This window comes from Puntigrus tetrazona, chromosome 6, assembly GCF_018831695.1.
Source record: "Puntigrus tetrazona isolate hp1 chromosome 6, ASM1883169v1, whole genome shotgun sequence".
In the NCBI taxonomy this organism is placed as follows: domain Eukaryota; kingdom Metazoa; phylum Chordata; class Actinopteri; order Cypriniformes; family Cyprinidae; genus Puntigrus; species Puntigrus tetrazona.
In genome coordinates this window covers 15,601,212-15,619,328 of record NC_056704.1, presented here as the reverse complement: position 1 = coordinate 15,619,328, position 18,117 = coordinate 15,601,212, and the positions used below count along the sequence as shown (strand labels likewise).

The 18,117-nt window shown below is 38.0% G+C and overlaps 1 protein-coding gene and 2 pseudogenes across 1 annotated transcript; all 3 read left to right on the top strand.

The window, feature by feature from the left end:
* Positions 1-331: 331 nt before the first annotated feature.
* LOC122346864 lies at positions 332-4,024 on the top strand (annotated as a pseudogene).
* A 6,621-nt stretch (positions 4,025-10,645) lies between these two features.
* On the top strand, positions 10,646-15,125 carry LOC122347341 (annotated as a pseudogene).
* Positions 15,126-15,880: 755 nt separating this feature from the next.
* LOC122346598 (mitochondrial intermembrane space import and assembly protein 40-A-like) lies at positions 15,881-17,897 on the top strand. The gene is made up of 3 exons (XM_043241327.1): positions 15,881-16,168; positions 16,879-16,977; positions 17,067-17,897. Exons 1-3 carry the CDS (start codon positions 16,147-16,149, stop codon positions 17,411-17,413), a joined length of 468 nt encoding a protein of 155 aa, XP_043097262.1. The 5' UTR covers positions 15,881-16,146; the 3' UTR covers positions 17,414-17,897.
* The last annotated feature ends 220 nt before the right edge of the window (positions 17,898-18,117 follow it).

Below are 18,117 nucleotides of genomic sequence, written 5' to 3'. Positions count from 1 at the left end.
AACATGTGACCTGTTGTGATATTTTTCCTGCCTGCTTAGAGTCAGATCTCTCAGTTCACAGCAGAGACATGAGATAGATACAGTCTCACAGTCTGTCAACGGTGTTAAATAGCCTTGCTACTGCACTTAGAAAAAATAACATTTTATAATATAACTCCTTCTGATTACTATTTCCGTATTCCTTTAACAGGAAGATACAGAATATATTTCTTTTCTTTGGTTTTCTCAGCCTTTTGGTATTGCCTGAACTGCCACCAAGGAAACAGGAACAACAGAGGAGGAGAATACAGACAGACAAACAGAAAGCAATAGATCAGCCTGGGAGAGACGGATGTGTACAGAAGATGAGTCCGGCTTTAGAAGCGCTGATGGAGGGTGTAGATACCCAGGGAAGGAGAAGTAAGAAAGGAGGGAGTGATGTTGGAACCGTTTGTCCATCATCAGTCGGCCACTCTTGTGTACTGCAGTTTGAGGAACAGACCATCTGTAAACCACTAATACCCAGAACACCAGTTTTACAAGAGCCTGTGCACCTGAGATCTGCAAATTCACGCCACAGTACAAAGGTAAGTGGACACTTAACAGAACATGACCATTAAAACCAATCAGCCACTTATTTATTTGTGTGCTGTTGTGTGTGATATGTCTTCCTTCCTCTCTCTCACTTTCTTTTCACACTATCTATTTATGAGAATTGAATACTGAGTGCTTTGCAGTAATTGTTGAAAGAATTTATATGGATAAGTTACACTGACTTATTCTCCTTCAGTGCAACGTGACTCCTATAATAAGGCCACACACACTTTCATGTGAAGCAACTGAGTGGATGACCATTTTTAAATGACATTTTAGATTGCGATAGATAGGTACATCAAAAAGAAATTGAGATGGATAGAAATACACATAGATACATACATTGCATATATCCTTAGTTTTAAGACACATGTATATTCTTATACTCATAACACTTTTAGACGCTCACAGATTTATATTCCTGGCATCAGATGGAATATCATGTTCAGTTCTTTTTAGTCTGATATATTTAAACACAGTGGCATCTGCCGCAGTGTATTTGGCATGTGTCTTTGACCAGGGCAAAGGTGTAGGACTAAAAAAAAGCTGTCAGGCAGGAGAGGATGTGACATATAGGAAAGAATGCAGACCACACTCACATGCTTTTGCATACTTACAATACTTACATTCTAAGATGTTTGTCTCTTACACAAACATGAGGACTCATCTGTGTTTTTTCTTACTCGCCTTCAAGCCCGACACACTGAAAGAGACTAACCACTCATGTTCTCTGACTCAGCACGTATAAGCCAAAGTGTGTATGAGCGTTGGTGTGGGAGACGTGACATCACTGCTGTTGATGTCTGCTGTTCTACCATGACTGCAGAGGGATTGAGTGGCTGCAGGGTCCCAGTGCCCACGCCTCACACATACATGCTTAAACAAAACCATTACAAACAGGTTAAAGCTTGTATGTTTGAAACATGAAATGTATGTTTTAATGCTGATTTCAGTATTGAAAGGGTTTTGCTGTTCTCTTTCCTTCTCTGTCTTTACCCCCTACCCCACTTAACTACCCATAAGCCCTTTGTGATGTTTAGGTCCATCTATGGTTATCATGAGATACCACCATAAATCATGTCTTGGGCCACTTGCTGCTTGTGTATATGTATATTTTTTGCTATGTATGTTCTTGTATTGATTTGTATTCTGAATGTAAGCAGTTTTCCAAATGGTTGCTGTCTGTAAATTTCAGCGATGCCGTTTCTGTAAAGCTCAGACTGTAAAGTTGTCAAATGCTGTCTTGTATTCGATATCTGATGTGGGAATATTGCATATGGTTTGCTCCAATGAGTGGTAATAAAAGAGCTAATTGATTTGTACCTTCTTGCCTCCTGTGTTTTTGTGCGTCTTTTTCTGGGCTTAGCATTAGAAGGCATGCAAAGCACTTCTTCCACAGTCTCACATTTACACGACACAGTGTTGAATATTCCCCATCTTCACAATTCCATTTCTCTTCTCAACCTCTGCTTTTCTTTTATGTTGTATGTTTGTTATAATACAGGTTTAGCCGAAGTGGGTAAGAGCTACATTTTATAATCATCATGTATGATTCATCATATCTGAACTATATGTTGTATATGCATCAATACAACGTCCAGTGTACTCATCTGTCTCTCTCTTTCTCTTTCTTTCTTTCCTCGTGTTTCTCTCTTTAGGTGTGTGTCTGTGAGTTTGAGGAAGATGAAGAGGGGAACCTGTGTTTGATAGCGCACCCGCTCCACAGCGATCCAGCTGACTTGAAAAACAAAGAGCCCCTCTGCTGATGGCGAGCCCAAGAATAAGCTTGTTAAGTGGGGAAAAAGAAACCATCAGGCCTACTACCAGAGAATGAGAGAGCCAGACAGAGCCGCAAAGATGAGAAGGGCAAAAGGTATGGGAGGGCACATTGTTAATTGTTAACTACTAGTCAATAGTATAGAGGGTCAATATAATTTAGTTACTTAATAGTTAATAAGTTAATACTTTTTAATTCAAAATTTATATATACCCCATATATAGACCTTTTAATACAAAATGTTTTGAATAAATGTTCTGTAAATGAACAGCCACAGTTTGGCTACAAAATATTTGTTTTGAATTTTTACTGTAATTTTTTAAACAAAAGATAAAATAGATAGATAAATAGATAAAAAAACATGAAATTTTACAGACTCTCAGACTTTTTGATCAGTGATGTGTACATCCTTCTCATGTAATTCAATAGTTGGCATTTCTCACATGCGCACAATGATAGTAATTTGTTAACCTTTTCTCCTTTGATCTGCAGTAATCGGGATGATAAGGCAGGAAGAGGTTTTGTCACTTACAGTCTGGAGAAAGGAAACGTGGTTCCTCAGATCAAACACAACCCTTGGAGTCTGCAGTGTCACCAGCAGCACCTACAGAGGATGAAGGAGAACTCCAAACACAGAAACCAGCACAGTATCCTTTCTAACGAGTGGACACGCTAACAAATTACCACTGTATAATAATTTGTAAAACATGTAAGCTCATATATACAATTAGATGTGCAACTTTGTAGTTTGTCTCATTGACCCATGACCCCTCATAGAATTTATTCTGCTGGAGAATCTAACATGGCGGTACCGGTTCCATGCGTCCTCGATCTGAAGATGGGAACACGCCAGCATGGGGATGATGCCTCTGAGGAGAAGAAAGCAAATCAGATTCGCAAATGCCAGCAAAGCACTTCCTCTCTATTGAGTATGCGCCTCTGTGGCATGCAGGTAAACTCCTCTGAATAGCATACATACATGCACATTCTATAAGCGGATATGTTGTTTTAGTGATTGGTACAGTCCTAAGTCTAATACCGATCATATTTCTCCTACTAGATGTATCACAGTGCTACAGGGCAGCTGATATTCATGAACAAGTATCACGGGCGTAAGCTGAGTCTGGCCGGGTTTAAAGAGGCTCTGTGCCAGTTCTTCAGTGACGGCCGAGATTCTGCGCAGAGAACTTCTGACCCCGGTGCTGCAAAGACTGAGAGAGAGATGAGAGCGGTGCTGGAGGCTTGCGAGAGCTGCTCGTTTCTTCTCCTCCTCTCTTCTCATCATCTACGGCGGGGCCCCACCGCCTGCCCCATCTAGATCCCGGCCTCTCGTGGAGGAGGAGGAAGATGAGGAGGATGATTACGAGAAGATGAGGACGACGGCGATGAGGATGGAGCCTGCGGAGGGCGCCGCGATCACTCCAGCAGCACTTCACACAATGGTGGATGTCCGAATGATCGATTTTACCACACCACGTGTCGTGATTATGGAGAGGACGGCATCGTTCACGAAGGCGGAGACAGCGCCACATCGCCGGCCTGCAGAATCTCATCAGCATTCTGTCACAGCTTCAGAGCACAGCAACGACTAAACGCTTGTCAGCGACATCTTACCGTGCATTTGCCATGCCAAGAGCTTACCGTGGGCATCCTGACCATGCCATCAGGGCTTAAAGTTCACGCTTAGCTCGTCCTGCTATGCTCTTTCATAGCCCTAGCAGAGAGCGGATTTACACAGGAGAGGGTCAAAGGAAAATCCTGAATTCCCAGAAACCCTCCGGGCTGAAGGGACTGAACTCTTTTGTAATTTCTCACTGAGGTGGCGAAGTGTGAATCCTGCTCCATGCCTGTTGTTTCTGCTCACCCTGAATCGCAGATGGACGACGGTAGATGAGCTTCTGTGACATCTCATCTGCTCGTGTCTCTTCATTCATTCTCTTCATCTATGAAAGATAAGGGAAATAAGCTGATGCTTGCAGTAAGTGATGACGTTAGATAAAAAGACATTTGCAAAATATGATGTTGTACACACCTTTTAAAAAGAGGTGGGTTTGTAGCAATGGTAGCACAATCATAAATTCATATGACAAGCAACTTCAAGCAACATACATGAAGGTGCTTTAAAAAAAACTAAGCAGGACTCAAGGGAAGAGACTTTTGCTCTTGTAGGAATGATGGGTGTGTGAAAAGGGAATTTATAAAATCCTTTCCACGTTCCTGAGTCATTAAGGACTTTTCTCCTGGACATTTTAATATATTTCATTCACATGGCCTCCTCTTCATTCCATAGCCATCTGCTGAAGTTTAGAATCCTCACCTCCAGAGACTTTAAAGAGAAACCTATTTATTTATACAAATATTTCTATTAAATGTGAATGGAAATGTGACATTCCATCCCTAGTTCTACCATATGATGTAAGTGATATAGGTAGAGAAATGATTTTATGTCATGTTTTTCTCTGTTTTTGACAATATGAAACAAAATAAAAGAAATTTGTTTTGTTGTAGTAAATTTTGTTATTTCTCTGTGTGTTTGAGATTATAGCACAAGTATGACATGTCCTCTTTAACATTAGGCTTACTGCTTTGACACAACAACAAGCACCAACAGTCAACTAATATTAGCACTCCAGTTAAGCGACATATGTTTGTTTGACTGATTAAAGTTAAAGTTTGTTTGGCAGATTAAATTCAGTCCAAGTCTATGGCTACTAATGTGTATACAGCAGTGTATACTTGTACAGTAGGTTCAGAGCCTGGTCAGTGTGCATAGTTCAAATGCAGACTGTATGCTTTTGATACAAGATATAATGCAGCGAAAAGCCTTTCTAAACTAAAAATAAGCAACATCGCTTTCATTTGTCATAGGGCCCAGCTCGGACACCAGATGTACAGCTCACCACTGCTTTGGCTGAGCCCCAGCAGGCATATTATGGATTTGCTAAACCTTTCACTAAAAAGCTTTCGCAAGCACTCTCTAAGCCTGTTATTTGTGAGTGCATTTGCAGCAGGAGTCCGGCGGATTATTTGGGTTGTATTGTACGTTAGAGCTGCGTACATTAAGACTGTAGTGGCTTGTTTGGTGTTCCCTCGTGGCCTCTCTTAAGTAAGGATGTTGTGTGTGGACGTGGAATAATGTGTTAGTATGTATTGTGTTTTACGGGTCATTCACTGCATATGTTGCCCTCTCTCTTGTCCTTGGCGCAGTCTGTGACTGCCTCAGCTGTTTTAACACTCACATTCCCAAGTAAAGCTCTGGATTACATTCCAAATGCCGGAAAACTACTCTGTAAGTGGGAAATACCATGGCCACATTCTGAATCAGGTCAGCATGCGGATGCTTTCTGTAAGAGGCAATTGGTTTGAAATGTATAAATTTTACCAGGTAATAAACACTTAAATGGAAAGTATACATGGGAATGCTGTTTAAGAGTCATCTAAACAAAGCTGGATGGAAGTTAATGCCCAAAGTAGTCATGTTGATTGCCACATTTTTCCCTCGAGAAAGAAAATGTCTGATTATTCAAATGACTTAAAATGCCTTAAAAACATAGTTCATAGCACATTCGTGTATATACTTTTTTACAGTCTTGATTTGTGGCTATTACACACTTTGAGTATAATTTAGTGTACTTGTAATTGCTGGCGTTATGTTATAATAACATGTTGGCCTTGACTAACGTTGGATCTATAGTCTTTTTTTAAACATTTGTGTGCTGTCTGCATGAATATCGTCTGTTTACAGCTCCCATGACATGCCCTTACCTCATCTGTTGCAGTGAGCATGGGTTTTGTAATGATGAATTACTATGGCAACCATCTCTGCTAGATGCATAATGAGATTGGAGAAAAGGTGGAAGGTCCCAAAAACCCAGAAATCTTTTTGGGGGCATAAGCTGAAAAATGCACAAAGACACTAGAAGATAGAGGCCATATCTTCACTGTTATGTAAGGCTGATATGCATAGAGTAGCACTGATGCATACTTTATTTTTATTTAAGATTTTATTTGAAGTTTATATGGAAAAATACAATAAATCCAGTTATATAAATATATAGTTATTATTATTTTTCATTCTATTGTAATATATTTAAAATGTGATTTATTCCTGTAAAGGCGTTGCTGCCTTTCAGCAGTCAACACTTTCATTTTAAGTGTTGCGTGATGCTTTATAAACATTAAACTTTATTTAAAATATTTTAGTGCACTATTCCTTTCATTTACATCATGAAACCTCATTAGGCGAAATGTGAGCTGTACGTGGAGTCAGACATGCAGCTGTTTCCTCTCGCAGCCATTCTTTTGGGACCTTGTTATGCGCTATCGCTAAGCTTACACAACATGTCATCATCTGATAACATAATTAATTAGCTTGTCCATCCTTATCAACAAGGCCACAGAAACATTGAAGCATTTTTAATTTAGCTACATTTCCATGCAGTCCCATTTTCTGTGTCCCATATAAGGTTGTATTTTTAACTTGTTCTATATAAGAAACTTTTATTAAAAAGTATGTACGCTCTTAGTCACAGTGATGGTACATTTAGCTGACACTCTGAGGTAATGATTAAACCAAAACACAACGGCAGACAGGTGCTCATTGCCTCGCGTCTACAGTGTAATATAAAATATAAAAAGAATAAAAAGGCATAAAGATAGAATGATAACATGACATTGATGAATAAAGTGGGAGGGAAACAAAGAGATATATGGATGGCAATGAGAAAGAAAGCAGAAAAGAACAAGAGAGAGAGTTTTTTGACCTGGCAGAAATGAACATTCAGTTCTACTGGTCAAAGTTCACTCAACTGCTGACAAATATTATGAGCAAAGTGTACATATCCAACATGGCAAAGAATGCACATATGCATATTACTTTACAAACAGAGTACTTTGCCATGGTCTGATGTTGATTTTATTTTTATTATACTTTACCCTGCAAATAGTATGTTTGAGATTGAGCTTGTTGAGGCCTGATAGCTTAGTAATGCGCAATTTTCCATCTTCCATCAAAGTTCAACACTATTTAAAGTAAACTGTGACGTACAGTTGTGATTTGTGACTAACACAATTCACAGTCTCAGCGTGGTGTTCAAGTTTTCCCCTAATGAATCATCCTACACTTGGTGAAACTGGTGTGTGTGTGTGTGTGTGTGTGTGTGTGTGTGTCATGTAAGACATCAGAGGCAGCTGCGGCCTATAAAGTGGAATAATCTGCTATAATCCAAATCTGTTTACTCAGAGTGATTTTCAGAGTAGAATTGGTGGCAAAAGACAATTGTGGTCATATTACTTATCTTTTGCTATCTGACATTTTTCACTTTAGAACAGAATTGTAGACACTATTAAAAATGATAAAAACAATAGCTGACATGTGATATTGAGTGCACTGAGTACTTGAGTACTAAGTACCGAGTACTGTTTTCCAGAATCTGCTTTGTTTGTGTGTGTATGCATTAATATATGTATAGGTGCGTAGGTGTTTACAGGATCTTATTACCTACTTATAGAACTGCTTCTCACATGACACTAATGTCATCATTGGTACTAATTATATGACATCACAACTCCCATGACCTCACCCCTTACCGAGGACAGTATGAGTGTGATGAAATCAAACTGGAAATTCTCCTTCTGAGAATAATAGGGTTATGTTGGCAAAGCAAGAGTGGTCACACCTTTCCTTCTCTGTACAGCACACACACCACGGAGAAGAAAAGGGTGTGACCAACACACACAACACATTCCTTTGGGAGACAGTGAGACTTGCTTATGTAAATCTGTGTAAATTGATATAATTTTATGGAAATCATTCATACCAGCATTCATTTGTAAACTGTCCCATTGGAGTGAAGGGTTATTTGACTCTAAAACAAAAATACAAAAATATTCAAAACTGTTGAATAAAGTGTTGTGATGAAAATAGGGCACAATCTGGCATCAAATCAATGTCTTATGTAAGTGTTGATAGTTTATTGTCTCACACACAAGCCATGCTTTCATTCTAATGTTTTATGGATAAGACTGTCAATTACCGGTTGAAAGAGAACAGCTTACCAGCTTATCTAAGTGTTTTTGTTGACACATTTTAAATATTGTCACATATACTGAATGAGAGTGACCTGATATTAACAGTGTCCTCAGTACTCCCAAATAATCTCTCACATTTAACATTTTCATTATCCATGGTCTCTCCAAATGCATGTAACACACAAGCAGGTTATGCATAGAAAGCACAAACGCCTGCCCGCCGTGCAGAAGTTCAGGCTTAAACTATACTGATGACAACATCTTTCAGCAGGACTGAACAAATAACATCTGACATTGTCTGGCAGGTTAATTAAATTTCACTGTGATTTAATGTGTCAGTATCTGGAATGTGTCTGGTGTGTGAAAGGGAAAAGATAGAGGCAAAGGGATGCAGTAATGGCAGATACATTGGCATGTGTTGTCCTCTAAGGGCAAATTAGGTTCATGCATGTACTCTCAATGGACAAAACTGTCCACAGTTCAGCAGTCACTTTCTGTCTGTGTATGTGTGTACAGCAGCTCTGTATTATTTGGAAAATGCAGCCAGAAAGCAGTGTGCAGAATTGCAGTGGATGAAATCCTCGTGGCTGTTTCCAAAAATAGACAAAACCCTGCGCATCTGTGTGTGAGAGAGCAATGTTTCCTTGCTAAATCACATAGCATACATTTCTTGGATCAATTCCACATTGAAATATCATCACCAGTCACACACAAACCCATCTATTAATCAATAAAAGCAAATAATACTTACAAGAGACCACGTATTTCATAATGGTCAAGGTGAGAAATTAAACATAATCTGTTACAGAAGAAATTTAATTTTAATGTACCATATTCTGTACCATACATATACCGTTTCTAGCAAAGATGGCCAAAGATATATAAAATCCTTTTCTTTGTAGGGACATTTGCCCAACATGAGGTTGTGTGTTAAGTATTCAGTGTTATCCAGGCCTATCAAACTATGGGTTTAGAATGAGTTTGGATCCTCTGCAGATATCAGCTGAATGGTCAGCAGCTGTATAATGATATAATTTAGCTGAGCTAAATGTTTAGAGGTTTTTTTTTTTATTTTATTTAACAGGTAACAGCTTGAAATATTATGTTTATCAGTAATGAACATACCTGAAGGAGGGAAACAAATGCATAACACGGGTAAAATGCTCCTCAAATCAATTATAAGGGTAAATATTATCTCTTAATAAAACAGAACTCTTGCAATGTGATGTTTAGTAAGTGAAAATGCACCCTTGAGTAATGACTAAATACTAGACAAACATTCATTTTCTAAATGCCTGGAGCCCTCTGTTGGTTAGTGAAAAACTGTGGAACAGGGAAATGTTCATTTATTTTTTCCGGTAACTAATGGTTTTATGACCCCACTGGCCAAAGTAGGTTTCTCGTTTAGTTTAATTGGAATTTAATTTATTTAAAGTAATATCATACAAAAATACCATGACTCCGAATTCTTTTAATTCGGCCTATGAAATTAAGGAAAGCAATATATATATTAAGCAATATACTCTATAGCTAATTACGTATTAACTAGTACTAACTGAAGGTTATTCTTGTAATTTATTTCTATTATTAGGTAACGATAATGAATAGCTAAATGAAGCATGCACTTTATCACAAATGTCAATAAAATAGGATAACAGCTGAAAACAAGACCTAATGACAGTCAAAAAAGAAAAAGGAATTTGTCCTTGCCGCTTTACTATAATCAACTCGACTAGAGAAGATATTGACTTTAAACTAACTAAAGTGGGCAATAATGACCACACAAATGATTCAAACGTCACAAATAAATCATTCTATTCGATCGAAATAGATCAAAGCGCGAGCCTATTTTACCCGGAAGTACATTGTGTTTGTTTTATTGTTTTGGGTTCCCGATTTAATTTTTGTTCATTTCAAGCGAAGCCCTTTCCAGTTACAACAATGCACTTTTTTAATGAGCGTCTAGTGATTATAATACTTTGAAATGCAATAAACCTATTTACAACATTTTCTTTTTTCAATTTATTTATTTATTTTTAGTTTGTACATAACCACAATAAAATCGAAGTGGAAACCTTTGCAGGAAGTGTGGAGACGCACATTGACCACTTGATCAAATTACAAAACGCGAAACGGAAGATCAATCGCTGCTCGCCGTTCGTCTGACGTGTAGTGAGTCCGTGTAGTGTTGACGTGTCTCTAAAGCGCTCTCCTCCTTTAGCTCTTTCGCTTCTCTCTTTCTCTTTCACCGGGTGGCGGAGCGCACCGGCAGCGCTGAACTATCCGTTTACAGCTCACTGGGGCTTCAGATAGTGACCGTGATTTCAGGGACCGTCACCATGGCGAGTGAGTAAAGTGTTTTGAAACGATAATCCATGAGATTCTGCTATTATATCAAAGTAGAGTTATGTTAGCATTATTAGCATACTAGCCAGACAGCTTTCTTTGATTGCAACCTGAGAGACTGGTGTAAGATTTATTTACTTTATATATATGTTTACGTCTTCACTTTACTGCAAGTGAAATGCATTCAGTTCTTCTTTAGATTCTTTTTGTGTCATCGGTTGTGTGTTTCATATGAGAATTAACGTTTGCCTTGCTTTTCTGGTGGCTTATGATTGAATGCTGTGGGCAGCTAGCGTTAGCCTGTTAGCTACTTTCTTAACACGTCTGCATGCTTTGTACTACTGCAAAGTTGTGAACGACTACATAAGATATTTATCTTAAGACAATTAAAACCTAATACTGGGAGATTAACTTATTTTGTATTTTCTTGCGTTGGCAGACTACGTTATAGGGAAGTTATTCCAATATTAGGCTAGCAAACAGGCATATTGGTTGATTGGATCTAATTATGTCTTTAACTTGATGCTTGGCGAGTTCATGAATTCGCATGATATACAGTCAGAAAAGTGAGTGTACTATTATGTCCTGTAACGGAGTATTTTCATTGTGTAAAAAGTCGGAAATATGAGTTTTAGCCTGACGGTTTAATGATGACGACGCTTTAGGTTAGCTACTGTTGTCCTAAGTAGCTCAACACAGGATTTGGGGGAAAAGGATTTTTCTTCAGTCTTAAATTTGAATTGCTGCTATTGGGACTTATATAGTACAATTTTCTTCTTGTTTTGAGGTAATAAAGCAAAATGCAGATATGTAATTTAGTAGATATACTTCTGTAAGTGAATTTGTTTGATTTGTGATCACTGAATGTAGCGTTTCTTCTTAACATTTCTGCTCATTTATTTTCAGTAAAGTTCTTGGAGGTTATAAAACCGTTTTGTGCGGTTTTGCCAGAAATCCAGAAACCAGAAAGAAAGGTATAACATTGTAAACTAAAAATATATTTTGTGTGACTACTTTACACACAAACCTACAGTTTCAAATCATACCTGTATTTGTCTTTCAGATCCAATTCAGAGAAAAAGTGCTATGGACTGCCATTACATTGTTCATCTTTCTTGTTTGTTGTCAGGTAAGTTTGATTTGTAAAAGAAGTACACCTAAAATTATTCTATATTTTATTTCGCCTCCAAGCCTCTTCCAGGCTTGGGAATGCTGATGGATGGTGACCATGATATTGAGGCTTTGTAAATCGGATATGTCTGCAAGTACTGCGTTAAAAAAACTAACCTATACATGATCTAACCTCTGACTTGATGTATTTGACTCGCATTTGGCCGTTCCCGGAAGCCAGTTATTTAGGTTATATTTTTAACACAGGATGTGAGTAAACTATGTCGTAATTTTCATTTTGGGCAAACTATTCCTTTAATGTATGAAAACAGCACTTGCCTGTGATTTATAGTGCTCCAGTTATGCTCGGTGTATAAACTTGAGGTTAAGGGCTCATGTTATATGTGTCTCCCTCTCTCAGATCCCACTGTTTGGGATCATGTCTTCAGACTCTGCAGATCCATTCTACTGGATGAGAGTCATCTTGGCGTCCAACAGAGGTAAGTCTGTTTTTGTATTTGAAATATTACAATGTTGCAGTAATCTAAATTTTTTTGTGTACCTGTTTTATTCAAGCATGTAATATACAGTATTCAACGTTTGAAGTGTATCCATAAAAGTTCATCAAGTGGTTTTGATCCACTTCAAATGTTGACAATGCACTGATTCACTGTGCATTGTAAAGTTTACTAATGACTGTTTTTCAGGTACTCTGATGGAGTTGGGTATCTCTCCCATTGTGACCTCTGGTCTGATCATGCAGCTGCTGGCAGGAGCTAAAATCATTGAGGTTGGAGACACACCTAAAGATAGAGCGCTTTTCAATGGAGCCCAGAAATGTATGTATCTTTATGTATTTTTTATGTTGTTGTTTTTAATGTATTGCATTTTCATGCAACTATATAATATTAAGTAGTTTTGGATTAGTTATCGTGATTATAATGTTGTTGATGCCCGTTTATTTATTTTCCCCCAGTGTTTGGTATGATCATCACCATTGGCCAGGCTATTGTGTATGTCATGACTGGAATGTATGGAGACCCTTCGGAGATGGGTGCTGGCATCTGTCTGCTGATCATCATTCAGGTAAGTGCCCATGCACACTCAACACTCTGGAGTTTTTTGGGGCAACTAATCCATGCGTATTTGGTGGTAAGATACATAGTTACATTTGCGTGCTTTTCCTGTAGTTGTTTGTGGCCGGTCTGATCGTGTTGCTGCTGGATGAGTTGCTGCAGAAGGGTTACGGATTGGGCTCTGGTATCTCTCTCTTCATCGCCACCAACATCTGTGAGACAATCGTATGGAAGGCATTCAGCCCAACCACAGTCAACACAGGAAGAGGTTTGTGCTCAGGATGCAGCATCTTCTTTAGAACTATATTTTGTACTTAATGTTGACCGAATTTTGTTTGTGTACATACAGGTACTGAGTTTGAGGAGCTATTATTGCTCTGTTCCACCTGCTGGCCACTCGCACTGATAAAGTGCACGAGCTCTGAGAGAGCCTTCTACAGACAGAACCTGCCCAACCTCATGAACCTCATCGCTACAGTCTTTGTCTTTGCAGTGGTCATATACTTCCAGGTCTGTGTCTTTTTTTTTTTTTTTTGATGATGATGAAATAACGGCTTAAGTCAATGTTAATTGCTCCAGAAGACTGTGTACTAAATCAAGTACTTTAAAGTTGAAATTAAAAACCGATTTAAATTGTTTTGCACAGGGCTTCAGAGTCGACCTGCCCATCAAGTCTGCACGTTACCGCGTGGCCAGTACAACACCTATCCCATAAAGCTGTTCTACACCTCCAACATTCCCATCATCCTGCAGTCTGCTCTGGTTTCTAACCTGTACGTCATTTCTCAGATGCTCTCCACTCGTTTCAGTGGAAATTTCCTGGTCAACCTACTAGGGACTTGGTCTGTAAGTGTCTCCAGTGCCTGTTGCTGTGTGCCATGTCTTCCTTAAAGTTTAAATCCAGACATTGTTTTGTAGAATGCAAGCCAGAAACCAGAAAACATTCCTAATAGCATGTTTTTTTGTTGTTATTGTAGGACACCTCATCCGGTGGTCCGGCTCGTGCATACCCTGTAGGTGGTCTGTGTTACTATCTGTCTCCTCCGGAGTCATTTGGTTCTGTGCTTGAAGACCCAGTCCATGCAGTGATCTACATTGTATTCATGCTGGGATCCTGTGCCTTCTTTTCTAAGACTTGGATTGAAGTTTCTGGATCATCTGCCAAAGATGTGCGTTACTAGTTCTTGTTCATTCATCAGTGTTGTTTTTAGATATTTTATATGAAGTTGTAATGATTGTATGTGTGCTTTTAGGTGGCCAAGCAGCTGAAAGAACAGCAGATGGTGATGAGGGGACACAGAGAAACCTCTATGGTTCATGAACTCAACAGGTGAGCTACAAACACATTAGCTTTTCCAGTACTTGCTCTTCAGGACCTACATTAATCTCACACATTCTCTTTTGTTGTTCAGGTACATCCCCACTGCAGCTGCATTTGGTGGACTGTGTATCGGAGGACTTTCAGTAATGGCTGACTTCCTGGGTGCCATCGGCTCTGGAACAGGAATCCTATTGGCTGTTACCATTATCTATCAGTACTTTGAAATATTTGTTAAGGAACAGAGTGAAGTTGGCAGCATGGGAGCGCTCCTCTTCTAAACAAGGACACTCACAAAACACACACATACTTGCTGACACCTTATGAAACACTTTTATTATTTTTATGATTGTTGTCATTTTTTATTTCGGTGCGATTTAAACATGTAAAAATGGTCTGTCACGAGTGCTGTCTTGGGAGAACGCTAGTCCAGCTGAGCATGCTCTCCTGTTTGTCAGAAGTGGCAAAACGTTTCTAAAATTCAGTGATTGGACAGTAAAGATGGACTCTGTGAGCTCTAGCTAGGAATATTAAGGAGTTTTCCCTACTCAGTCTGTCTTTCCTCTGTCTCCATGTCACTGAATCCCTTGTTTTTCTTGTCTGATCCTAGTTATGCCAGGTAAAAGGATTTTCCAGAAAGTATTGTTAATGTTGAGTTATTGACTCAACACTGCCAAGTTTGACTCCACACACACAAACTGGGTTTTGTTTTTTTTGTCTCAGTTTGTCATATCAGTCTGATGGACATTAATTTTTCCAATAATAGCTGAAATGCTCACTCTAACACTTCATACTGTATTTAATTGTGATGGTTTAGTTATGGCAAAAGATCGGTCAGCAGAATGGCTCGTCAGTTCTAAACAAGGCAACATTAAAATGGGAAATGCAACAAACAGTATGGCACCATTGGCGTGTTTTTTGTGTTGTTTTAGGTTTTTTTGTGTGCGTGTGCTCATTTACGCTGGAATCCTTTTGTACAGAACACATCTTTCACAGTAGGTTTCAAGGATTTTCTGTTGTTGAAAGTGCTTGGTCTGTAGTGAGAGCTCAGTGGCAGACAGAACTGGTTACACCTAAAGTCTGTTTACTTTCAAAATTAAGCCCTTTTTACTGTATCATTGGGTGTCTGTATATATGACATTTAATGCAGTGTAACCATGTAAAATAAATCTTTTTTTTTTTTTTTTTTGAACAGTAAAAAGAAATGTTCCGAACAAATATATTCAGCAAAGGCTGATCATTCTCAATAAAAACTCGTTTTGGGAAATATGTGTTTCATTTGTGAACATGTCTTACTGTAACCTTAACATTAGGGGTTAAAAATCTTTTCATGTGAATGTAAACCTGGCTCAGTTTCTTCCTTTTTACAGTTTGAGCTGTTATGCAGGTGTCTGCAGTTACTGCAAATGATTTCATAAAGAAAATACCTTATTCAAGTACAATGGCTTGGCTGTAACGGTTGTACAATTAGTTCAAGCCCTGCTGGGATGTTCATAATGTTAATGTGTTCATGAGTATAAAGTCGTTTACACTTTTCATTTTAAACAGTAATTTCCTGAGCTCTATAAACACTATAAAAACATAAAGACTTACACTACAATTTTTCCAGATGCGTAAAAAAACGGTGGGTTTATTATTTTCATACAGGCAATCTGAGAGGCACACATTTGGGGTCCTCGTCTACTGTTCATGACGTCATGATATTTGATTTGATAACGTGGGTTTAAAGCGGCATGACCAAGAGAGAAATGAATGACAGTAGGACAAATAGACGGGGAGATTGTTGTTGGCCAACAGGGAACTTTTGAGTTGATACTGCAAAATATTGATAAACCGCTGGAAAATCAGCACACGCACTGCATTGTATCTGGTTCTGCTACATTTAACGTTACTTTATAATTTCTTTGTAGAAAAAAATGACTACAGTCAACGATGAAGGTAATTCAGAGTCAATTCCTGAACTGGATTTTTAAAAATGATTGATGCTATCAATAACTATATCTATAACTGGCTATCTGTTGGCTATTAGAGTGTAAAGATCTGAAACTTAATTCCTGCCATAAGACTAGATGATAGCGATGACCTTGTAATTCGGTGAATACTATTACATGTGCGAGTTGTCTTTACTGATTCCAACACTGAAAAAATAAATGAACAAAAAAAAAAAGAAGAAGAAAAACTCTCAAAATGTTTGCATTTTTTGAATGTTCAGTAAGCTGATATGTATTATTCACTGATCTACAGTAGAGAAGATTATATATAGATCCGTGTTATTAACCCACATTGTTCCAAATGGTCAAGGGCTACAGCAAGTGACAAATTGATAAACTGGAAATGTCCATTTCTAGGAATAATACATCATTGACCAAAATAGACAAGAATCATTTAAACATTACACAACGTCAAAGTAACACTTAAAAATTAACAATGTAACAAAACAAAAATGTAAAGATCAAAAAACAAGGTTACTGTGAATACTGTTACTGTTGTCTTAGAAAGTAGTTTACCACAACTTTTTCAAAAATAACCATTTTTGATAACATTGCTAATAACAGTAATATGAAATAAACCGATGTATTTCTTTTTGAGTTGTTATTAATTACTTGCATACTTGATAACTATTAATTGTCATCATTAACTCTTTACAGGGAAGGACCGAGTCATATTTGTTACCAAGGAAGAACATGAAATTCCTAGCACTGTGAAACTGGTTGAGGAGGATGAAAATGAGGAGTATGAAGAAAAAGGTGACATATGGACAGAAGCACTTCCTTTTTGAGATGAAACTGTGTAACTTCGTCATTTTATGTCCATCCCGCTTTCTCTTTGTGTTCAGGTCTCATCTTGCCGGGTGGTAAGATAAATTGGGACTGTCCGTGTTTAGGAGGGATGGCAAGTGGAGTTTGTGGAGAGCAGTTTAAGACTGCATTCACCTGCTTCCACTTTAGTCAAGAAGAGGTGAAGGGTTCGGACTGTCTGGAGCAATTCAGTAGCATGCAGGAGTGTTTTCGTCAACATCCTGAAGTCTTTGCTCAAGAAGATAATCCTCAGAGTGCCAATCCTGGATCTGAAGCAGAACAAAAAGACTCCCCTTCCATCTCTGACTTCAACTCAAGCAAAGAGTCTGACCCTCCGCCCACTGAGACAAATGATATGCCCTCACAGCTGCCCGTAGCTAGTTAAAATTGGAGAACAACCAATTTCTTATTCCACTTTTTTGTTTTACTTTAATATATTAATATAAAATGAGACATAAAGGAAACGGGGACACTACATGAATGCAAAAAGTAAGATTAAATGGATATATATTTTTTTAATCAACATGACATCCTGAAATATATAATGTGATCTTAAACATGGCAAGACATTGAGTAAAAGGAATCATATATAGAATATAGGTTTTTGTTGAACTCTCTCACTTAAAGTGTGTTCTGAAAATTTCATATTTAAACATTTTGTGTTCTGTCTGTCTTTTACTCCTTTTTCATATTTTCTATTTTGTTCATACAGTCACCTTAATCCAAGTGTAACTTTGTTACATATTGATGTGTGAAAGTGTGTGATTTAAAGTCTACAAAGATTAATGTATGTCATACATTGTACTTGAGTGAGTGCAAGTATTTGTGTGTAAAACGTAGGATATTTTGAATAAAAGTTATAAACTCAACAACTTTATTTTATTTTTTTGGCCATTTAAGTATATATGTAATTGTGTACAAACCGTATCAAAGCAATTTAAGGAAGGCTAATGAATCATCTTTCACGTTGGGTCCAAACATTTGAGATTACATAAAAAGTTAATTAAAAGCTTTGATTCAAAACATAGTCTAACATCTGTTTTCCACAGGACAGACTAAATGTCATACAGATTTGGAATGACACGAGGC